The 25,346-nt window shown below is 40.1% G+C and overlaps 1 protein-coding gene and 1 pseudogene across 1 annotated transcript in view; both read left to right on the top strand.

Annotated features, from left to right (window-relative positions):
* The window catches only part of SLC9A4 (solute carrier family 9 member A4), a 68,973-nt gene that overhangs the window by 31,118 nt on the left and 12,509 nt on the right, over positions 1 to 25,346 (top strand). The window contains exons 3-9 of the mRNA XM_077914926.1: positions 2,296 to 2,555; positions 3,866 to 4,083; positions 6,735 to 6,937; positions 7,507 to 7,593; positions 10,988 to 11,058; positions 17,992 to 18,153; positions 23,229 to 23,325. Of these exons, the coding sequence (XP_077771052.1) occupies positions 2,296 to 2,555; positions 3,866 to 4,083; positions 6,735 to 6,937; positions 7,507 to 7,593; positions 10,988 to 11,058; positions 17,992 to 18,153; positions 23,229 to 23,325 (1,098 nt within the window). The remainder of the gene's footprint in view (positions 1 to 2,295; positions 2,556 to 3,865; positions 4,084 to 6,734; positions 6,938 to 7,506; positions 7,594 to 10,987; positions 11,059 to 17,991; positions 18,154 to 23,228; positions 23,326 to 25,346) is intronic.
* On the top strand, positions 13,476 to 14,796 carry LOC144323053 (dynactin subunit 2 pseudogene; annotated as a pseudogene).

Below are 25,346 nucleotides of genomic sequence, written 5' to 3'. Positions count from 1 at the left end.
GTTTCTGCTACTGCAGAACAAACTCAAACAAATGTGAGGCACTCCTTAGAAAAAAAAATGCAAATGAGTTGAAGTGGGACTTTGCTTGAAATGCACCTTGATAGTTTATGATTGTGAACATAACAAGAAGCCAGCCTAGGCCCCTTTGCTGGCCATCTCTATCAGAAAACAACAAACTTTTATCATAAAGGTGATGTCATGGGGCGTCAGCAGAGGTCCTGCATAGAGCAGACCTGGAGGGTCCAGGACTGGGAAAAGAGCTGGGGAAGATCAAAGACCGTGGCCAAGGGGTCAGCATGTACACAAAGCGGTTCTGGTCAGCTCTGTGGGCGAAGCCAAGGCCGGTCTCCAAACACTGTCAGGGTGCGCTGAGGCACACAGGTGACACTGAATGTCTCAGCAAGGGTAGATAAATTGGGGATAGAGAAATCAGAGTCATGCAAGAGGCTTGGGCCTGGGCAAGTCCTGCAGGTCACAAAGCATAGGATTGTTCCAGGGGTAAGGCGAGAGCAGAATGCAAATTGGGGAAATGAATGGGATATAGACCTGACTATTCTGGAGGCTCCGTCCACTCCTGTGGTCCCGCACACAGCAGATAATTGACTCTTCCCTTGAGTTTTAGCTTTTGCTCCTGCTCTTGATATTCTCCCTCCATTTTTCCAGATATAGCAAACAAAGGCCAATGGATATGGGTTTATCAGGACTCTTCAGGGCCGGACAGCCTCAAAGGTCTTCATTTTCTACAGAGATCTTACTTTACCTGTTGTGTGTGTCTCATTAACTGTGTGGCTGCTGCCAGTTTTCAGGAGCTCAGTCTAAGTTCTGGGTTGTCAAGTACATGAAGTAGTGATCCCTAGATCACTGGAATTTCTCTTCTTTTTTTAAGATTTTGTTTGTTTATTTATTTGAGAGAGAGAGAGAGGGAGAGAGAAAGCAGAAGTGGGGTGGGGCAGAGCAGAGGGAGAAGGATAAGCACACTCCATGAATGCAGAGCCCAACTTGGGACTTGATCCTACCACCCTGAGATCATGACTGGAGCCGAAATCAAGAGTCAGAGGCTTAACTAACTGAGCCACCCAGATGCCCCCACTATGATTTCTTATACGTGTTGACATGGAGAGAAATAGCATGAAAATTGAAGTGTGTGTCAGGGGGGCTCAAGTGGTTTGGGGGATTTAATGAGATTGACAAGCATGCAAAAAGTAGCAGGAGAGAGAAAGCACACAGTATGTCAAACGGAAATTTTAACCTCAAAATGATTGACTGTAACAAAGGCCTAGCTACAAGGTATGAGAACTCTTCCTGGAACCCTAAGGCTGAGGGACACTGCTCCCCTCAGAGGACAAACTTGGAAGGGGTTCAGACCTCGCTGGAGGTGTGGATGGACCACGAGGCAGCAGAGGAGCTGGCTGGTTTAGCCAGGGGAGCTGGTATGGAGCTGCTGGGTGTGCAATAGGCCACCCTCCAGAGGGCAGGCAGGGAGCAGGCATCAGGAGCAGGCATCAGGAGCAGGCATCAGGAGCGGCCGGCACCAGGTGTGCAGTGGGAGCCTGGGCTGGGGACGGGCACAGAGCCTTCAGAGGAGCAGGCTGTGTGGACAGGGCACAGGAGAGGGTTTACACAAGAGGGCTGCTCAGAGGGACCCGGGATGACAGTTGTTCTGCATGAGGGCTTTGCCTGGGCTTCTTTTCTTCATGTCAAGAGGTCCAGGGACAGGTTATCTCCAGCTGAAGCTGTAGGGTTATGGAGGAACCTCCTCCAAGCCCTAGTGCCCTGACAGGACCTAACGGAAGTCCTCCCCATCACCTGACTGACTCTTGCCCCTCCCACTGGAAGTTGCCAGAAAGCCCCTTTCTCCTTCACTGTCTCTCCAGCGCCCTCTGCTGACAGAGCTGTAGCTTGCTGCTCCCTTGAAGGGAAAAATCCTGCTGAAGGAATTGCATTGTTTATTATAGGGCCCATATTGCAAGGTGCATTCGGAGCTGGCAGGAAGTAAGTTGATAACCGACACAGAAGCTTCACAAAGAGAGTGGCACAGAGTGGGTGCTCAGTGATTGAAAGTGTTAGACTCTTACCCAAGGTAAATGAATAAAATTACATAATTTGGAATACATTTAAAAGTTAGGTATTAGCCATACTAATACTCATGGTCACTGTTTTATGCACTGTTTTATGCTAATATTTATGCAAGTCACTGTTGTGCATTCTTCAACTAGACACAAGTTAAAAATCTCTGTGTTAAATATTTCTCAATTCTAATTCATGTTTCTTTTCTCTCATTTTCTTTTTGTCTAGGTCTTATACAATATATTAATTGCCTTCACAAAGATGCATAAATTTGAAGACATAGAACCTGTGGACATTTTGGCTGGATGTGCTCGATTCATTATTGTAGGGGTTGGGGGAGTATTTTTCGGCGTCATCTTTGGGTTCATTTCTGCGTTTATCACCCGTTTCACTCAGAATATTTCTGCCATCGAACCACTCATCGTCTTCATGTTCAGCTACCTGTCTTACTTAGCTGCTGAGACTCTTTACCTCTCTGGCATCCTGGCGTGAGTACAAACCAAGGACCTACTCTCACAGCAATGAGGGAATGCAGGACCACACCGTGTGGACTAGCATCTGCAAAAGGCAGAACTTCTGACACTAGCCCACAAAGGTGTTGCCGGATTTGGGTTTTTTTAAACTTTTGTAGAATCCGATTCCGGTCCTTTAGCCAAAGGAATGTTTTCCCCAGAGCAATTACAAGGTCAATTTAAAAGGCTCAGAAGAGCTGATGCAGAGAACAACTAGAAGTTCAAGGTTAAAGTCTCATTTCAATAGTTTTTTTTTCCTTGAAAAATTCATTATTTTAAAAGTAAAGGACAACATGCCATTCCTGAGCTCAGCCTTCTCCTATTTCCCTTAAATCACAACACAGCTCCAGGACTTATCAGTGTGGAATGGAACTAGGTAGATGGGATAAGACCAGAAGCCCCCATTTTTTTTCCTAATGAAAATATTTGTAAATGTTTATCCTTCCATAGATCTTGGAATGAGACTTCTTAACTTGGTTTGCTGTATCTGGTCATGTTGTTTTTTCTATGGCATTATCCTCACACCCAGCTACTTAGGCAGAAATATTTAATTTTATTGTATATAAATACCTATTTTAATTAAATATAATAGTATAAAATCTAAAAACTCATTATTGTTCTACCTTAAAAGTAATCAAAATTACTTAGACAAGGCAAAATTTTTTCTCTTCCCCTGTCCCCAACTGCCACCCTCTCACCAGACTTGCTAGTGATTCTAGAACAAAAATATTTTATTTTATTTTTTAAAAATATTTTATTTATCTGTTCATGAAAGGCTGAGAGAGAAGCAGAGACATGGGCAGAGGGAGAAGCAGGCTCCCCATCGGGAGCCTGATGCGGGACTCCATCCCAGGATCCCGGGACCACAACATGAGCCAAAGGCAGACACTCAACCACTGAGCCATCCAGGTGCCCCTAGAACAAAAACATTTTAAATGAAAAATTTCTCATTAAATTTTTTAAGAAATATTGCTCAGGTGGAAGAAATGAGAGCCTCACTGGATTAGTCTTTCCAGAAACAGTTCTGCTTTGGGTTGGTGCCTGGTTGATACCATTTTCTTGTGAAAAAGCTGTGCCATGCCCACCTTCCCCAACACACTCAATTTGAGCAAACCTCTGGGAGAGGGAAAAGAGAAAGAAAGAAAATCTATGGGGAAAAAGGAAGGGGAGAAGACATTCTCTCTGAATAAAAACAGGATGTGTGTAACTTTGGCATTGCCAGAAGGAAGGTTTTCACAGAGGGGCAAAGTCTTGGGACTTCTTCTGAGACCCTGTTCCTTCTGCAGGATCACGGCCTGTGCAGTAACAATGAAAAAGTATGTAGAGGAAAATGTGTCCCAGACATCCTACACAACCATCAAGTACTTCATGAAGATGCTGAGCAGCGTCAGCGAGACCCTGATCTTCATCTTCATGGGCGTGTCCACCATTGGGAAGAACCACGAGTGGAACTGGGCCTTCATCTGCTTCACGCTGGCCTTCTGCCAAATCTGGAGAGCCATTAGTAAGAGACCGCAGGACCCAATGAGGCTTCTGCTTGCTGCCTTTTTTTTTTTTTCTTATCCCTTTCTGCAATGTAATAGCCTAAGCAGTGAGCTGACACTAACTGGTTTTACTGGTTAGGGGAGGATAGGCACCTTGTAGGGACTAGGAATGTTGTCTGTGTGCTCCCCCAATCAGTTCGGAGTACTTAGAGGCTGATAAGCTTGTGCACCGAGCAAGGAATTTGTTTTTCTTTTTGATTTGAAGAGCAAACTTTCACATCTGCACATTTAAATATAACTCAGTAAATTTATCCCTTGCTCTTCACTTCTTTGTCAATTTTTACCCTCTTTCACCTTAAATCAGATACAGATTATACACTGTGAGCATTTACACTTTTATTATAGGAAAAGTGAGATCTCACCAAGTGTATTCTGTGTAAGGCAAGGTACTGTTAGAAAACATTCCCTTAAGACACACAGGTGGTTTTAGTTGAGGGTTGAGTTTGATGTTGAAACAACCAAGGACCAGAAAGTAAATCTTTATTTTTAAAAAGTGCTTATCATTAATTAGTAAAAGCAACTCTATCATGTAGCTGACATCACCCCCATAAAATATGCCTAATTTAAAAAGAAAAAAAGGTGTCTTGACTAATGGCTGCTTATTTATCTTGTACATTTATGTTTCCAGGGCCAGCGAGAACATTAAGTACTGAACTACATTGTATGTGCTGCCTTTTGATTAGAAGCAGTTTTATTTTAAAATGATTTTGACCAGGGTTTGAAGCATTTGCTGAATTGACTTTGATCCATATTTTCAAACTGATTACAATTAAAGAGAAATTGGAGGAACGACAGAGAACTTACCTTGAACATATCAATTCTAAATTATTTAGGGTGGGTTTTAGAATCTAGGAAAGAATAACAAGAATGCAAAAAATATTAAAATATTTATAAAACTAAGTCTGAATATATGTCCCTGTTAGGTTTCCTGGGGAGAAAAGAATGAAGGAAACTGCGCTATTTAATTATATAGATTTATCATTTCAAAGCAAATCTTGGCACTGCTACTAACTAGCTATACTCAAAATCTTCTTCCTCAACCACAAAATGGGAGGTGTGAACAAATTTCTTAGGTTCCCTTCAGTTCCAGTACTCTCTAATGTTGAGAGAAGTAACATTACTGAGCTTCAGTCCAGCCAACAGGAATATAAACCATCTAAAAGAGGATTAATATTGTGGATACCTCAACATTGTTGGCCCTTGGTGACAATCCATTCCAAGTCCTTCATATTCTAGCTGATGAGAGAGTCACTAAGAGAATGACTGACTGACTAGGTCATGTCACAGTGAGGGACAGAGCCAGCTGTCAGGCTCCAATTCTCTCTCCCAGCTTCTTTTCATCTTGAGTCTGACTCATTGTGGCTAGTAGTAGTTCACACTCATGAAGCCTTACAATGTCATTTCCTTGCTTTCTGTTAGATATAGATATTAAATTTATGTAAATGTTCCATCTACCTTCTGAGGTAAATACTATCAATACCTCCTTCAGAGAGACTGAGCACAAAGATTAGAACCTTAGCCAAGATCACATGACAGTAGGTGGAGGAGCCAGAATGAACAAAAGAAAATGAAAAAAAAAAAATTTTTTTTAATATTTTATTTATTCATGAGAGTCACAGAGAAGCAGAGACATAGGCAGAAGAAAAAGCAGGCTCCCCACAGGCAGCCCAATGTGGGACTCAATCCCAGGACCCTGGGATCATGACCTGACCCAAAGGCAGATGCTCAACCACTGAGCAACCCAAGTGTCCCAAGAAAATGAAAAATTTTAAATGTTACAGTCTCTCACACTATCCATGTGCCTGTCATCAAAGATTGCTTGCTGTTAAGTCTGTGTGATTAGAAGTCACATGTGGTTACTGAGAGCTTTATTCTGCAGTAAAACCTCCTCTTTAGTCAAAGCGTTAGTGAAGGGACCTTACCCACCAGGAAGCACTGCATTGGTGGTAAGCTAGGTTATGTGGGCCTCTCAGGGATGGAAAATCAGTGTGGTAGAAAGCACCTCTGTGTTTTAAACAATCTCTGCCACCATTCACCTTCCACTTACTGGAGTAAGAGCCTCCCTCCACTTTGAAACCTTGCCAGCTTTCTTGTTTGCATTGAACCTCAAGAAGAACCAAACCAACCACAAAAGTTTTGCTTACCCAGCACAGACCACAATCACTAAGAGACTCCTCTTCTGTTTAAAATTATATACCTCCTTTGGTTACTCATTGAGAACATGACAAAAACGTTTCTATCCCCCAAGTAATACCCTTGCTTTACCTAGTTTTACAAGGCAGGGCAAAAATTATGAGTATCGATTAGAATATATATGCCATTTCTTATATCAAATAATATCAAGATTTTGCTACTTTATTACTTTTATTATACACACACACACACACACACACACACACACAAGCTAGGAAGCTAACAACCTGAAGCACTACTATTCACAACTACTGAAGAAGTGAAGTTTTATAAGATGTTCTGTTTGAGATGGACAATAGTGGGTGTCATGAAATTAGATTGCATTGTTCTGTGGGCACATGCACACAACTTGGGTACACTATCACTGTGTATCCACTCATTTATGACTCTGCTCTAATATATATTTCTCCCTTTCTAGGCGTCTTTGCTCTCTTCTATGTCAGTAACCAGTTCCGGACTTTCCCCTTCTCCATCAAGGACCAGTGCATAATTTTCTACAGCGGTGTCAGAGGAGCTGGAAGTTTTTCACTTGCATTTTTGCTTCCTCTGTCTCTTTTTCCTAGGAAGAAAATGTTTGTCACTGCTACTCTAGTAGTTATATATTTTACTGTATTTATTCAGGTTAGTAGATTTCTTCCATATTTGAAATAAATAGATTCTTTCAAGGTGATGTATTAAATTAGCATAGTACCAAAAAAGTGATTTTTTATCTAATATTTCAACATACGGGCAATACTCAAATTGAATTTCCAAATATTTCTAGATCGTGTTTGTGTTCATCCTTTAACCTCTAAAATATGTTGCCTTTTAATCAATAAAACATATTGATCAAAATATTCCTGGATAGCAGGGGAATGATACTCTATTGTGTTTTACTGAAAACATGTTTCCAATTAGTACTGGATAGCATAAGTTTTTATTTTAGCTGGAATTTCTTCTCAGCAAACTGAGAGTTCATTTTAAGGGATGACACAAAATTCCTGTTTTAAAGCAATGCCCATTTTAACTATACAATTTAAAGGAATGAAATAAGAACTAAAGTAAACACTAGAGCATTTATCCAGTAGAAGCTAGTACAAAACAAAGATATGAAAATCGGAAGCTCTAATAGCTTTGCTAATAGAGTTGCTCTCTATATAATGACAATCATCACTACAACAAAACTCTTTCTCTTCTCATTTGTGGTCTAGGGAATTACAATTGGCCCCCTAGTCAGGTACCTGGATGTTAAAAAGACAAATAAAAAAGAATCCATCAACGAAGAACTTCATATTCGTGTAAGTTATCTCTGTCATAATTAATAAGTTAATACGATGTTCTATATTTATCTTGATAGGAATAATTTAGAGCTTTGATGAGATGTTGTGTACATGGCATTAAAGGTAGCGTCTTTCCTCACCAGCTACATCAAGAGTGACTGTACTAGTTTCTGATCGCTACTGTAGGAAATTACCGCAAATTTAGTGGCTTAAAAAAACACAAAGTTAAAAAAAAAAAACAAAACCAGAAAGTTATTATCTTATAGTTCTGGAAGTCAGAAGTTCAAAATGAGTCTCACTGGACTAAAATCAAGATATTACTAGACTGCATGTCTTTCTGGAGTTTTTAGGGAAGACTCTGCTTTCTTGCCTTTTCCAGCTTCTAGAAGCCTCTTGAATTACTTGGCTTGTGGACCTCTCCCATCTTCAAAGCTAGCAATGGCCACTCAGGTCTTTCTCAGGCTACATCACTCTGTTACTGACTTTTCTTTCCTCTTCTTCCATATCAAAGACCTTTATGATTATATTAGCCCCATGTGGCTAATTTAGGATATTCTCTCTATCTTAATGTTATCAACCCTAAGTCCAACTACTATCTTAATTTTCCTCTGCATATAAACCAACATATTCACAGGTTCTGGGGATTAGAATGTGGACATCTTTGAGAACCATTATTTTGTCTATTACAGGCTGCTCTCTGCCCCTCAAAGATCCATATCTATTCAACATGCAAAACACATTAACTATCCTGACATTCCTAAAGTCTCAATCCATTACAGTGTCAATTCAAAGACCAAAATCTCATCACAATTTTATCAGCTCAAAAGTCCCAAATCTCATCATCTCAATCATCTAAATCAGGGATGATTGAACCTCTGATATTATCCATCCTGAAGCACAGCTCCTTTCTAATGCTGAACCTGTGGAATTCAAGAAAAAAGTTATCTGCTCCCAAAATACACTGGTAGGGTAGTCATAGGATAATGGCTATAGATATTCCCTTTCAAAAAAGAGGGAAATAGAAGGGGGAAAAAAATCATTTCCAAGTATAACTGGAAAAACTATTTGGTTTCAAGGCCTGGGAACAGACTCTGTTCCACTAGATTGGAACTCCAATCTGGGTTCCACCCTCTGGGTTCTCAACTCCACCCTCTGAGTCATCCTTCCATTTTCATGAAAGTTAGCCTGTGTTTTCAGCTCATTCCTTTAATCAGCCTATTCCTTGCCTACAGAACTTTGGATTCACTCCCCCCACACACACACACACACACATACACCTCCCTACCTCCCGCTTACATTTTATCTTTTCTTCTTGTCTTTTGGTCCAAGCTGCTAGTGTTTCTGTTGGGCTCAACAGGAAAGCAGAACTGGAACAAGATATATATTAAGGATTTTGTTGTAAAGAATTGGCTTACCTACTGTAGGGGCTGATTAGGCAAGTCCAGAATCTATATGGCAGCCCTTTAGGAAGGGTAGACCAGAACTCTCAAGCATGAGCCACAGCTACTGTGCTTGACTAGCATTTGCTTCTTCATTAAGGAGGCATCAGTTCTACTCTTCAGGCCTTTAAACTGATCAAATTGGGCCCACCCAGATTATCTAGGATAATATCCCTCACTTCAAGACAACCGATTATGGATTTTAGTCATATCTGCTAAATACCTTCACAGCAACATCTAGATTAGTGTTAATAATACCCAGAGACTAGCTTTGCCTAGATGACACCTCAAAAGATGCAGAGTGACTAACGCTCTGAATTGCCCTATTTGCTTTTGAAATCATTGCTCCAAAAGAACACGAGATCCTCTGCTCTTTCTGAACTTTTCACTAGTAAGGGGTAAAAACTTCTACTACTTGCAGATATAACCTAGAGCAGTTTTCAGTGATAACATTCAACTGATAAAGATGAAAATGAAGTTGAGCATGGTTTCAGGTTGCTTTCAAGTTCAGCACAATATTAGAGAGATGCCATTTTGTATGGCTCCAGGGAATAAAAATGAGAGAGAATACCCAGAAGACAGAGGGAAAGAATGCTTTCAGCTCAGTTAATGAAGAGCATTATGGCAATTGTTTTTCCTATGGCACATCCAAAGATGAAATGGATATGTACAAACAATGACTGGGGACACTTGGTATAGCTGCTGTACAGGAAATTAAGGCTGGGAGGGGATGTATGATTGACCCAGATAATTTTTAGGTTTCTTTTATCACTGTAAATTCATGATTCTAACGTTGGAGAAACTGATGAAGTCTTTCAAAATCAGCCCTGAATTATATGACCAAAGTCATCCAAAACCAAACCAAAAATTTTCAAGGCCATTTGGAAATATTCAACAGATGGGAGTAGGGAATGAGTTTTCAAATAAGAACTGCTTTAACCTGATTGAAGATTTTTGCTTCTATCTTTATACCCTCTGTTCTTTATTTTTAGAAATTAAATAATATACATAAGACAATGGAACTCAGATACTTCATTGTTTTCTTATTTATTTTTTCTCAGATAAAGCTGTAACTATTGTTAGAAAGTACAACAATTAGGTATTTCAGAGTTAATTTAGTATTTTAATCTATTTTGCAAAAAATTAGAAGTCAGCATAAATTCAATGATTACAAGTTTAAATTATGAAGACTGGGACGCTTGGGTGGCTCAGCGGTTGGTTGAACGTCTGCCTTCAGCTCAGAGCAGCATATCTTGGGATCCAGGATGAAGTTCCATATTGGGCTCCCTGTGAGGAGCCAGCTTCTCCCTCTGTCTATGTCTCTGTCTCTCTCTCTCTGTGTCTCTCATGAATAAATAAATAAATCTTTAAAATAAAATAAATTATGAAGACTAATTCATAAATTTTGAAGAGATTATGCTTTTTCCTGAAATTCCTATAAATAATTTGGGTGAAGCCAAATGTAGTATAATTAGCTTAGATGGTGAAATGTAACATTGAGACAAAATAATCAGATAAATAATGAAGCAAATAGGTAAATTTTGTTGTTATTATTATAGGATATCTGTAGAATTATATTTTCAGAAACTCTATAAATTGGATACTGGCCATGTTTTTCTTTTGCAGTGAAATTAAAAGTAATAATTAGCTATTATATTCAAGTAATTTCAGTAATGAGACATTTTCTAAATCATTCTAGAAAAATATTATTCAAAACAAATGGCAGTTACCCTGTTTTCACTGAGAGTTATATGCTTTATTAAGAAGCTTATCAACAGAGTGTGAGTCATGAAACTAACTCAAATTACTATGGGAGGCATTATAAATTTCACTTACACACACAGAATGATAGAAAAGAGTGCATGTTCCAGGAAATTAAAACTTCCTTGTTTTCCAAAATGTGTTAGCTTTCCTTGTGTGTCTTTAGAGTTAACGTTTCACCAGTAGTCATTTTCCTGTATTTGGTTTGGCAGCTGATGGATCACTTGAAAGCTGGAATTGAAGATGTGTGTGGGCAATGGAGCCACTACCAAGTGAGAGACAAGTAAGGAGGCCAAGGGTTTCACTGCCTGGTATGGTTATTTGTGACATGAGGAACCTGAAAATGTTACATTGAAAACTGAGCATAAGACTAGAAAAGAATCCAGAGAACAGGACCAGGAATATGAAGGGGCTGGGAACCATGGCAGAGAAGAGGCAGGTGGAAGCCATGCAAAATGGAAAGCTTTGGGTTGGGGGGTGGGGGGCAGGTAGTGGTGCTGTAGACTTGGGCTAGGTTGCATCAGAGAGAACTAGTGCAACATTCAGATTGAAATTTTCAGATCTAAATTTAAAACAAGGACAAGTTTCCCAATGAAAAGAGAAGCTCAACCATAGAATGACTGGCTTAGTAAGTCTACAAAGGGAATTTGGTGAATCATCAGGGATCCTGGGGAAGATAGTCCTCCACTGAGGAGGGAGGTTGCAGTGGAAGACCTTCAAGGATCCTTTCTATATAATGATTCTATAAGAATGCCAAAATCCCTTTTCTCCACCACATCTCTGATTTCAGAACATATTCTCTCCCTGAATTTTAGTCTACAGCATGTTTCTTAAGTAGCCCTGAGGAGAGTTTCTTTCAGGATAAGGAAGATGAGAGTTTGGGAGTTAAAGACAGCTATTAAGCAAACATAGGAGTTAGGAGTAGTTGAGTTAACCAAATGGTAAAAGTTTTCTCTCTAAAGCTTGCCCACATATTGATGTTGATGATGCCAAGAGAAACTAGGTCTTTAAAAGTCTAGCTGTCGAGGCAGGTAGTAGCACCTAAATGAGAAACTGAGAGCTTTGGGTGGCCTTTTAAAATTTTATTTTACTTTTTATTTATTTGTGTGTGTGTGTGTGTGTGTGTAATCTATTTTTAAATTTTAATTTCAGTTAGTTAACATGCAGTGTTATATTAGTTTCAGGTGTACATTATAGTGATTCAGCACTTCCATACATCACCCAGTGCTCATCACAAGTGCACTCCTTAATCCCCATCACCTATTTCACCCATCCTCCCACCAACTTCCCCTCTGGTAACCATCAGTTTGTTTTCATTAGTTAAGAGTTTGTTTCTTGGTTTCTCTCTCTCTCTTTATTTTTCCTTTTTCCCTTTATTTTGTTTCTTAAATTCTACCAGTGGATGAAATCATAGAGTATTTGTCTTTGACTGACATCTCACTTAGCATTATACTCTCTAGCTTCATCCATGCAAATAGCAAGATTTCATTGTCTTATATGTATATCACATCTTCTTTATCCTTTCATCTATAGATGGGCACCTGGGCTGCTTCCATAGTTTGGCTATTGTAAATAATGCTGCTATAAACATTATTTACAAACATATTGTAAATAATGCTTCATGTATCCCTTTGAATTAGTGTTTTTGCATTTTTGGGGTAAATGCCCAGTAGTACAATTCCTGTATTGTAGGGTAGTCTTATTTTTAACTTTTTAAGGAACTTCCATACTGTTTTCCACAGTGGCTGCACCAATTTGTAATTTGAGTGGGCTCTTTCTATGAGATAAAAAGAAGGACCGTTTTAGCAGTCCTCATTGTGTTAAAATAGAATGCTTAAATTATGTAAATGTCCACCAATCTAGAACCTAGGTCATGGATTTTTTTTAAGTCTAAATCCTTTAGTTTTCTGAGTGAAAAATCACTTGATATTATTCCATTTAGCCAAATTTATACCAAATTTGCTAGACACCAAGGAAGAGCAGTAAGGTACACTTAATGCATTCTAGGTCCTCACAATATAGTAGACAAGGTCCTGGGGGAAAAAAGAGAGAAAGAGCCTGAATGAGTAATTATGATCCATATAAGAAATGCTATAACAGAGGTAAATTCATGGAACTATAATAGTACTGAAAGGAGAGTATATTTTGAAAATAAATGAGGAGTTCTCCAGGCAGAGAAGAATGGAAAACATGCCAAGCAACAGCAGTGACAGCAAGATATTTCAAAATGCAAAGGCAAGAAAGAGCACAGCATGGTTTGAACACACACAGAGAGAGACGTGGTGAGACAAGACGTTGAAAAGACAGAGATATGGGCAGCCCCGGTGGCCCAGCAGTTTGGGGCCGCCTTCAGCCCAGGGTATGATCCTGGAGATCCAGAATCAAGTCCCACGTAGGGCTCCCTGCATGGAGCCTGCTTCTCCCTCTGCCTGTGTCTCTGCCTCTCTCTCAATGTGTGTCTGTCATGAATAAATAAATAAAATCTTAAAAAAAAAAAAGACAGGGATATGCTTCTATTCTGTAGTGCTAATGGCTATAAAGCCATTAAAGCTATAAAATTCAGCTTGACCTTTAATACTCAGATCAAAAGATTTTTAAGTAGAAGAGTAGTGGAAACAGTTGACAAAACCTAAAGACAACCTACAGAATGGGAGATGATATTTGCAAATGTCTTATCAGATAAAGGACTAGTATCCAGTTTAGCCCAGGACTCGGACCCAGCCTCTCCCCTACCCGAACACTGGCCCCGGCTCCACCGAGGCCCCCATCCCCCAACCCCGCCTCGCTGCTGCCATGGCGGACCCCAAATACACTGACCTTCCCGGCATTGCCAGGAATGAGCCAGATGTTTATGGAACCAGCGACCTACCTGAGGATGATCAAGCAGAGTTTGATGCGGAGGAGCTGACGAGCACAAGTGTGGAGCACATCATTGTCAATTCCAATGCTGCCTATGACAAGTTCAAAGACAAGAGAGTGGGGACAAAGGGACTTGATTTCTCAGATCGTATTGGAAAAACCAAGAGAACAGGATATGAATCTGGAGAATATGAGATGCTTGGAGAGGGTCTAGGAGTGAAGGAGACACCCCAGCAAAAATACCAGCGACTACTGCATGAGGTCCAAGAGCTGACAGCTGAAGTTGAGAAAATCAAGACAACGGTGAAGGAGTCAGCCACTGAAGAGAAACTGACCCCAGTGGTTTTGGCTAAGCAGCTGGCAGCCCTGAAGCAGCAGCTGGTTGCTTCCCACCTGGAGAAGCTGCTGGGACCAGATGCAGCTATCGACCCTACTGACCCTGATGGAGCTCTGGCTAAGTGCCTACTGCTGCAGCTGGAAGCAACAAAAAACAGCAAAGGAACTGGTTCAGGGGGAAAGACCACCGGTGGGACTCCCATAGATAGTAACCTTGTCACTTACGAACTACATTCTCGGCTTGAACAGGACAAGTTCTCTCAAGCTGCCAAAGTTGCAGAACTTGAGAAGTGCCTGACACAGCTGGAAGCCACTGTACGCTGTGATCAGGATGCTCAGAATCCCCTTTCAGCAGGTCTACAGGGAACCTGTCTTATGGAGACCGTAGAACTGTTGCAAGCAAAGGTGAATGCCCTCGACCTCGCAGTTCTGGACCAAGTGGAGGCTCAGCTACAGAGTGTCCTGGGCAAGGTGAATGAGATTGCCAAGCATAAAGCTTCTGTAGAGGATGCAGATACAGAAAGCAAGGTGCACCAGCTCTATGAAACCATACAGCGCTGGAGCCCCATCGCCTGCACCCTTCCTGAGCTGGTGCAGAGGCTTGTCACCATCAAGCAGCTGCATGAGCAAGCCTTGCAGTTTGGTCAGCTCCTGACACACTTGGGATACCACACAGCAGATGATCCCTAGCTCCCTCAAGGACAACACCGCCCTCCTGACCCAGGTGCAGACAACCATGCGTGAGAACCTGTCCACAACTGAGGGGAATTTTGCCAACATCCATGAGTGGATGAAGCAGCTGGGAAAGTGAGCACCTTTAGGAGATGGAGAAGAGGGGTAATCTCTGAGCCTTTGAACTTTGTTAACAGCTTACATAGGGCTCCCCTTTAATTATAACCCTCGCATCCCCATCCCATTTGACACTGGGGTCAAGGGGTTCTTCTTGAATGTGGGGTTTACACCCCTCCTCCAATGAATACAGAGTGGTAGCTGGGGAACTTTAGATGGTGGTCTCCCCTCAGGCCCTGGGGATGTGGGCCCAGCCACAGGGCAGCTCCTATCCAGTACTGCTTTGCCTGGGGTGGGGAAGGACTGTGTCCTGTCCTCCAGCACAGCTCCTGTGGCTGGCTGTACTACTATACAACTGTTTCCGACCATTAAATGCTGTTGTACTCTGAAAAATTAAAAAAAAAAAAAAAAGGACTAGTATCCAGGATCTGTAAAGAACTTATCAAACTCAACACCCAAAAAACAAATAAACCAGTCAAGAAATGAGCAGAAGACACGAATAGACATTTCTCTAAGGAAGACATACAAATGGCCAACAGACCCGTGAAAAGATGCTCAACATCACTGGGCATCAGGCAAATACAAATCAAAACCACAATGCACAATGAGATATCCCCTCACACCAGTCAGAATGGATAAAATTAGCAAGCCAGAAAATGACAAATATTGGTGAAGATGCGGCGAAATGGGAACACTCTTACTCTGTTGGTGGGAATGTAACTGGTTCGGCTACTCTGAAAAAAAAGTATAGAAGATCCCCAAAAAGTTAAAAATAGAGCTACCTTATGACCCAGCATTGAACTAGTAGGTATTTACCCAAAGGATACGAACATTGTGATCCGAAGTAGAACCTGTAGCCTGGTGTTTATAGCAGCAATGTCCACAATAGCCAAACTATGGAAGGAGCCCAGTTGACCATTGACAGATGAATGGATAAAGAAGATGTGGTCTATATAGACAATGAAGTATAACTCAGCCTTTAAAAAGGATGAAATCTTACCATTTGCAATAACATGGATGGAACTGGAGGGTATTATGCTAAGTGAAGTAAGTCAATCTGAAGAAGACAATTATCATATGGTTTCACTCATGTGGAATTTAAGAAACAAAACAGGATCACAGGAGAAGGGAGGGAAAAAGAAAATAAGACAAAATCAGAGAGGGAGACAAACCATAAAAGGCTCTATATCATAAGAAACAAACTGAGGGTTGCTAGAGGGGGTGCAGGGGGATATGGGGTAGCTCAGTGATGGGCATTAAGGAGAGCACATGATGTAATCAGCACTGGTGTCATATGCAATTAATGAATAACTGAATTCTACATCTGAAACTAACCATACACTGTGTTAATTGATTGAATTGAAATAAAATAAGATAAATTAAAAATAAATGAATAAATAAATGGAGTAGCATGACCATATTTAGCTTTTAGAAGACAAACAACAACAGTGATATGGAAGCTGAATTTGAGATAGATACTATGGGGCAGGAGATCTCTAAGGGATATCACATGGACATAAGAATTTCATCCTAAAGTAATAAAATAAGCCTCAAGTACTACTATGCTAGCTCTTTCATATATTATATCATACATGATCTCCTGAATCTTCTGTGTTAGCACTGTTTTACTCAATCTGAAGATGAAGAAACCAACTCTAGATCAACTAACCTACAGCAGAAACTTGACTGAATTCGGATTTGGCTTGAGAGTCTCTTCTGTTTTCAATGGACCGCAGAGTTTTCAGAATTATATGGATGAGGAACTAGCAGAAGGGGCACTGAAATATTTCTGAGGTGGACATGGTGACTGGCTCTGGGCATAGGAAGAGGAGAGTAAGGGAAGAGACAATAAGAATGACTCTCTCTCAGGTTTCCAGATAGTGAGTCTAGGAGGATAACAATGCTATGGTAAAATGCATAGACTATAGAGGAACATTCAGTTAAATAATATAAGGGTGCGAAGAGGGGAAGCCGGGTGAGGACAGGACTCAGAAGCTTCCATTCCTCTGGGGCAGGTAAGGAAGAGGAAGAGATTTGGAAGAAGCCTTTAGGGAGGCTGGAAGGGAAGCAGGTGAGGATCAGGATGTGGAGGGCAGGGATGAAATGACCCAGTGGCACATCAGGAGAAGCCAGGTGGCATGTAGGGCAGGGGCAGCCTGCCTGGCACCCACTGGCACCCATTGGCACTGGTAAAGGTCAAGGTGAGCTCAGTGTGAAGAGTGTCAGAGAAGTCCTGATGAGCAACAACAGTGGATTGAGGAATAAACTGGAACAACAATCTCTCATGAAGAAAGGCAGAAAACAAGAAGGCTGACGGGTTGACCCATTTGGAGCAAGAGCAGACCTGGGACGAGCCGAACATGAATCATAGGGAATCACAGCCTGCTAACCCTGGAGGAGACTTGACTGATAGAGTGTCCATCTGCCTCACAGACCAGGAAACCAATCACCATATAATAAGTCAACAGCCCTGGGAGTTATGTTCCCCTCCAAAAAATAAAGCAGGCACACATATTACTCTTTGAATGTAAAATGATTGGAAGTATTGAAAATTCCTACTCCAAACAAATGGCCGACTCTGAAGGCACCATGTGCATATGTGCAGCTCAGTCTAATGGGTCAGCCAGAGGTTTGCTACAATAGTCAGCGGCCATCAGTGTCTAGCCTATTCAGATTCTCCATCATTCAGACTGTCAGGATATATGGGTTCTCCCCCCACCCCTTAATTGTCAGGATTCAAAATGATCTGCAGCACAATGGGCAAAACTACTGTAACTACTGGGCCATTTAAATTTATTGGGTTCTGGTTGAATAGGCCAGTATTACTGTAAGTGCAGCTGCCACTGTTAGGAGCTATTAGAATGGAACATTTGTTCAAAAGCCTCAACCCCTCATTTCTTCTCATACAATTGGAGCTGAGCTGGGCTGGGCCTCCCCCGCTCCCCACTTATGCATACTTTCTGCCCTGATTGCAGCTTGTCCCTTCCTTTTGTCTAGTTGATTTTCAATGTATTCAGGCCACTAGGCTATTCTTTCTTTATTTAAAAAAAAATTCTATAAATCTCATGATTTTTTTTTTCCCAAAAAATGTATTCAAAGACTGAATTCTCAGCCTCGTCCTGGTGTTCGGGATAAAGTGAAGTAGGAGTTTGTTTAAAAAAACAAAACAAAACATACTTCCATAGCACACACAAGGATTAAAGATTTTCAAAATGTTGGTTTTCATTTTTAGGTTTAAGAAGTTCGATCACAAGTATTTACGGAAAATCTTAATCCGAAAGAACCAGCCCAAATCCAGCATTGTCTCCTTGTACAAGAAGCTGGAAATGAAACAAGCTATCGAGATGGTGGAAACCGGGATTCTCAGTTCCACAGCCTTTTCCATACCCCACCAGTAAGTACAACATGCCCTTTGATCTGGACTTTACACATCAGAATTCCTAAGAGCACTAACTCATTGTTCAATTTAGAGATAATATACTAGGAGTGAAGAGGCAAAAATTTGAAGGAGGAATCATGAAAAATGAATGACCTAAGTCTGTACTTTGGCCCATGCTCAGCCTCTCTCACCCGGTTTCTGAACATTACTTTTCTAGCTAAAATTGCGTGCAAGAGTTGTATGATACCTTTCCTTGGAAAGGAGGGCGAATGGATTATGGTTTACAAGACTTTTTCTCTCTCTTTTTGATTAATTTCTACCCTTTCATCCCTGTTCATTTGGTTTTGCTAATCATACACTAATAATAATATGCGTTTCTCCCATAAGTCATTTCTCTTCCTCTCTTGCATTTTGTGATGCTAGCTGGGATTCAGGGTTGGAGTGGTGGTAACAGGAGGTAGGGTGATTGGTGGGCTAGTAAAATTTATCCCTCCTTCCACAAGGATGTTCCGATTTCTTTCAAGAAGCAGTTTATGAATTAAGAAAATTGCAGCATATTTAGGATAAACAACACCTCCATCCTGTCATCTTCTATAGGTAGGTAGTTGATCATGAACTTCAATTGTGTTCTCAATGTTTGGAAAGCAGGTTGAGATAAGAGCTAAGAACAGATAGCAATAAAATTGTCACTAATGCCTGAGTGTTATCTCACATCCCTTACGTGCTAATGAGTCAGAAACACCCTTCCCTTTCTTCTATGGCCTGGGAAGAATCTCAAGTAGGGTCCCTGAGAATATCTCCGTATAAACAGAAAACTTTCTGCCTTATTTCTCGGTGAGACTGTTTTCATGCTGCTTCATTGCATGGCTTGCTTTAAGGAAACTTTTCCTTTTTTTTTTTTTTTTTTAAGGAAACTTTTGATACTGAACTGGCAATGTGCTAACAAATATTTATTGGCAATGCCGTACGGAGCCATATTAAAGCCTAAGGCAGAAGAAAAAAATCAGGAATATCAATCCTGTCTTTATTCATTTAAAATGTTGATATTTTAGTCCTCATGAATTTTTTTTTCTTTTCTGCACTGACCCTTTTTCCTAAAATATTGCACTTGCATCCCCCTTAACTGGACGGAACTTTTTTGGCATCATCTTAGGCCCAACCTGTAGTAACTCACCAATTATGTGCTGGGAACTATAAAGCAGACACAGTCGCTGGCCTCATGGAGTTCCTACCCTAGCAGGGTCATGGCATCAATAAGAAAGGCTTCACAAAAATACATTCGTGAAGTCTAGGGAGCTAGGAGAGTGTAAGAGGTGGCCCTTTGGTCCCCAGGCATTAGACCTGCTTACTGAAGGGTGAATGGGAATTCATGCACTGCAGGAGGGCTGGTAGGTTGAGGCACTTTAGGCCATTAGGAACTTCCTCAATCTGTTTGCTTACTAGTTATGTGAGCTCTTGGTCTAAGAATGTAAGGGCGCTTATCTCAAGTGAGAATCAGTCTGTCATGTGCTAAAACATATTTGCAATCTCTGTATTACATTGCATTAGTTGTAAGCAGTGGCCCCGTCTCTAACCTCAAGGCAGTTTTCAAGCCAGCTTTATTTGGGGGGAGTCTTTCTGTTGAGTTCATTAGTTTTTAGACATCAATTCAAAAATTACTAAGAGAGCCTTATAGACTAGAAACTATTTTTCCTCTTATAGCCCAGACCAGTTAGTTAACTGGAGTAGGAGATTCTTTTACCTGATATTTAATACAAGTTTAACTGTATTTAAATTGCATTTATTTGATCTCATCAGAAATCTGTACGACATCAAGCAAAAAGGAATTCCTCTCCACAGATCAAAGCAGCTAATTTCTTAAAAACAAACCTTCATACAATAATAGGAAAAAGAAGTGTGTACTCAGCTCGCTTTTTATTTTTCTGTATGAGATGATAACAAAATGCACATATATTTTTTTCTTTAGAAGTTTAAGCAATTGTTCTACAAGAGGTTTAGCTTTCCAAACTCTGTGACCACCAGAAGTTGTCAATAGCTCGGTGCAGACTGTGTTGTTTCTATGGAATTCCCTTACTTTTGCACACATTATGCTATTTGACCCTTTAAACAGCCCTATGGAATGGGTAGGGTATGTACATGGACTATTATTTTAAATAAGAAGCATCTCATTTTCCCATGAGTAGTAAGCTTTTAGAAATAACAGATGACAAAGGCTCAAACCAATTGAAAGTGTCAAACCTTTAAAAAGTATTTGGTTAATATTAAAGAGATATTAAAGTGTGTATAAAATTTAGAGGCATAACAAACTGCAACCATAAACTTCAAAAGATCGTCCTTAAAAAGTCCCAAATAATTTTAACATGTCATTTATTTTAAAAAGCGTGAATTACTTTATTGTAGTTTAAGAATTTTTTTAATTGATCACACATTGACAGGCATAGGTTTACACTTATGCATTTTTACACCGAAGATTCTGAAATGAAAATTCTGGTACCATTTTCACTTCCATAATGGAACATTGTGTTATTCAGAGCCAGGCTCTCTCCTGTGCCACTCTTGACTCATTCTAAATGTTGGTCATTTTGGTGACCTTTCTAGAAAGACACAAGGAACTCACACACAGAGAAGAGCAGTTGGGTACCATTGGTCAATCAGTGGGCACATTCTTCACTCACCTTAGCATGCATTTCTCATGGATTTCATGTGTAAAGCTATCACAAGAGAATGGATTCTTCCAAATGACTCAGGGTATCATACTTGATCTTTTAGGAATTCATATTATGCCATGAATTGAATATCTACTAGATTTCATATTTATATTTCTGTGTTTAGAACTGAAGCATCTTTTTACATTATTATAGCATCTGATTTTTAAAAAGTTAAGAGAAATGTGAAGCTTTTATTTTAAATACATTTAGATTCAGATTTTCCCAGTTTGATTTTAAAAGCCATGAAATTACCACAGGACTATTATTGAAGGTGACAGTAATTTCCTTTATGGATATTGAATAAATGTTCTAGTGACAGGAGTCTTTCAGCTTGTAATTTTACTTTTTTGACCTAGAGATTATTAACATTCAGGTTTTCTAAGGATTATATCTTTCCTGCACTCACAATATGATCACTTTAGGGATGATTTTGCTAACGAAGTGGCATGTAGAAAAATATAGGCATCACCTTGCCTAAATTAATAATTCCTCTGTATAATTTCATAATTGTTGCTTCTCAGTGTGGATCAGTATGAAATAGTGCCTTTGAGATACCTGTATTACATATCCAGGTAATTGCATATCAACACCCTGAATGTACCTTTATTAAGTCTGGTCTTCCCCAAAGTGCTCAATCACAAACTGAGAAGAGCACCAACTACTGCTATCTAGAGCTTAACTTTACCATTATTTTATGGTTTTTGCTATTTGGTTATAAATATTATTATGAACATAGGAAATGTAACTTTTTGATTAGCTGTTGTTTCTGTTCAGCCAAAGATTGCTTCCACCATAATAAAGAAACGTGTTCAGATTGTGGGAATGTGTAGGTGTATCTCAATCAGAATAAATTAAATTTCAAGGACTTTTAAATAGTGAGGTTGAAATGCCCTGATAATAATGTTTAGATCACCAAGGGTGGTAACTGAATATCAATAGTGTTGACATTTGCACCTCTGAGATATGGAAACACTGATTTCAAGGATTTTGTAGAAAGGGCATTTGTCAGTCTACAGATAGAATTGCTAAATAAAATCTGGCATCCTGTGATACCCAGTATCCAAGTCCTTAAAAATATTTTACCAGTTGTACTTACAAATGCACAAAAAGTACTCACAAAATGTCCTTGCTATTTATGGTTATATTGCTACTAATGTTTGGGGGAAAAAAATACTTAAAAAGTGGCCTGTATTGAAACCAATAATTACTGATCTCTGTGATCACTACCCTAAGACCTTTGCGAGCAGGTGGTGGCATCTCAGTGCCTTTATGCATTGAGAAGAGCTCCAGTGAAGAAAGAAAAAAAATCAACACTCTGTAAGGTTTTATATCAAGATATCAAGGGAGGTGAGAGTATTAAAAAATGAATTTGATTTTCTTTAGTTCTCTTTTTTTGTTCTTACTTTCTACAGTGAACATATATTATTCATACAATGAAATGTTTTCTAGAAATTCCTGCCACTAGGTTGAAATGATCGAAATCAAATATATTTGTCACATGAGAATTCTACACATAGCAGTGTCATGACCTTGAAATCCTCAGAAGACAATCGTGCATTGACTGATAACCTGGACATGACTTGATTTTTAAACCCTTTTGGAGGCACTGCAAGGGGAGGGAGGGTTCATGGTGAAGGAAGCCTTGGGGAGCTGGTGATGCGGAGGCAGGGAGCAGTCAACTGCTTCTAGAATCTCACAGAGTACCCAGTGTCTCAGAGCTGGGCTGGCTTTCAGAATAGAAATAGTCTAAATATTCTTGTAAAATAGGATTTTAGTTTCTCACAATTATTCTTTAACTAATGATAAAATCCCTAAAGGGACAATTCCAAGGTAAATGTACTCACAAAATTTTAATACTCCCTTAGATCAGTATTATTCAAAATGTGATGTGCGGATGGTGTTGTCCATGAGCTGTTAGTCACCTGTCTGTGCAAAGAGATAACTACAGATCTAGCCAGAGTCAGTCTTAACTGAGTAATCTTACTTCTATTGAATCTAACAGTAAAACATTTGTTTCTAATTTTGGTATCTTTTAAAAAATTTATTTTCTAGCAATTGATTTTTATTGTCTTTTACCAACGTGTTTGTTCACAACAGATATGGAAGGAAAAAATACTAGTTTGTGACCACCTTAAATCCCTTTTTAAAAATGAGTCAGAATAATTCCTATGTAGCAGCTTTAGGCAAGGAAACCATATTTTCAAAATATTAAGTCAAGACACATATACTGACATTTCATAGGAACTTAGTAAAACAATAGAAAAAAATATGTTAAAACAGGAGTTCTGGAACTTAGAACTCCCACACATGTATTGATACTTTTATGGCACTCTTGCCAGGATGTTAGAATAATGCTTGGCTTCCCTCCAATGATGTTTCCAGGGCCCAGAGGATACACGGAACCAAAAGGCTTTCCCCGGAAGATGTGGAGTCCATGAGGGACATTCTGACACACAACATGTACCAAGTCCGACAAAGGGTAAGTATTAGCTATCTGACTTGTCCCATTGCCTGTCCTTCGAACCAGTCATTCAGGAATCAGTTCTTGTTCACATTGTCTCCTCTATATCAGCCTTCTTGCTAAACAATTTCTTTCTGCTTAATTTGGGGAACAGAAAGTTAATTGTTTACCTTTCTGCTAAAAAAAAAAAAAAAAAAAAATTGGCACATGTGGTGTAAAAAGGAATGCAAATCCAATTGCTGGCCCTAGGGGTCAGGCTGCCCTAGCCCTGCAGCCTGGTACTTTCCAGAACCAACAGGTCTCCCTCTCCCTCCAAAGATGAACAAGTGGTGGAGCTCATTCACCGCACCATAGAAAAAGATGGCACCGGGACATCAATGAGAGTATCAATCTGACTGACTGTAATAGAGCTTAAAAAGTTCAGATGGTTATTGAAACTGCAATGCTGAAAGCCTACATTAAAGGAAATGTATTGGGCATATTATTTTTAATTTTGGAGAAAGGAATGGAGTCTATACTACCACTTGGGAACCAGGACAAAGTGTATAATAAGAACATTCCTGGGAGACAGTGAGTGAGTCTTTCTGAAATTTTGATGTAGTTAAATAACATTTAAGCTTGTGAACTCTAAGTAGGAATTTTTTTTTTTTTTTTTTTTTTTGAAGTTTGAGGATTCAATTGAACATCCCAATTCTTGAGTATGGTATGATTACAAGTAAATGCATTGTGAGGGCCTTGGTTTTTGTGACTACATTATATATCAGTCTTGATGGGCCAAAAATATCCATCAGGCTCAAGTGCCTCGCTTTCAAGGAGAAGATGCTAAGGTTAGGAGAGTTATTTATCTGACCTATTGAAGGTCACACAAAAAATTCCACGTTAAGAACCCGGGTCTTGGGATCCCTGGGTGGCGCAGCGGTTTAGCGCCTGCTTTTGGCCCAGGGCGCGATCCTGGAGATCCGGGATCGAATCCCACGTCGGGCTCCCGGTACATGGAGCCTGCTTCTCTCTCTGCCTGTGTCTCCGCCTCTCTCTCTCTCTCTCTCTCTCTGTGACTATCATAAAACACACACACACACACACACACACACACACACACACAAAAAAAAAAAAAAGAACCCGGGTCTGCCAACTGTCTACCCAGTGCTCTTTCCATGACTCCAAACTTACATGATCCAGTTAAAGTGAACGTTTTCTGGCTTCCTGTTTTGGAAAGGTCAGTGATTAAGGCGTATGTGTCAGCCAAAGGCTCTGCACCTGCTGAAGGAATATAGGTCAGCATCAATCATAGCAAGCTTAGAGTAAATTCAAGAGCTTTCAAATCATTCCAAGTGAAACTGTTTCAGTAAGACTATCACATTCTGATAAATAGTTAGATAAATTGTTAAGAACTTCCTGGCTAAAAGAATGTTGGCTGGCTTAGAGGGGCCAGAGCTCAAAGGCTTGCCTGAAACTCAGCCTTTTCCCCATGTTGATGAAGGTTGAATTTAAGGAAGGTCCAGAATGGAGATGGAGATGCTAGAACTCCAACCTAGTCTAAAGTGAGGTTAAGTTCCCATTCTATCTTTTTTTTCTTTCATGCAGGTTCCAAGAGAGCCACCTTTCTGCTTTCATAAGGGTGCCTGTTCAGTCTGTCCTCTGAGTTTCTCCCTTCTAAGCTATGTAACATATCTTCCTTTCTCATTGCCCCAAATAAGCAAATGCGGCATGGAAGGTCTCATGGGGAGAACATAGGTAATAAACAGAAGGGACTTCCAAGCCCCTGAGATGGCTTTTGCTTCCACTTTTGTTGCTTTGAGAGAGTACGCATCATCACTCCTTCCCTTCCTGTCCCCTTTCGCATCCCATCATTTACGTAGGTCATGTGACTCCTCTTTTCCCCATGGTCCTCTTGCCCTCTTGAAAGAAAAACTACTCTAGAGATGCAATGCAGGACAACTGCCTCCTAGGGTTCTAGTGGGTGATCTATAGTTTTGAGGATTGTCAAAAGGTGGCATCTGTAATCTCTAGCCTGGGTGATAGGTCAGTGGACCTCACAC

The sequence above is a fragment of the Canis aureus genome, chromosome 11 (genome assembly GCF_053574225.1).
Source record: "Canis aureus isolate CA01 chromosome 11, VMU_Caureus_v.1.0, whole genome shotgun sequence".
NCBI classification, from domain to species: Eukaryota; Metazoa; Chordata; class Mammalia; order Carnivora; family Canidae; genus Canis; species Canis aureus.
This window is presented reverse-complemented; position numbering and strand designations above follow the sequence as displayed.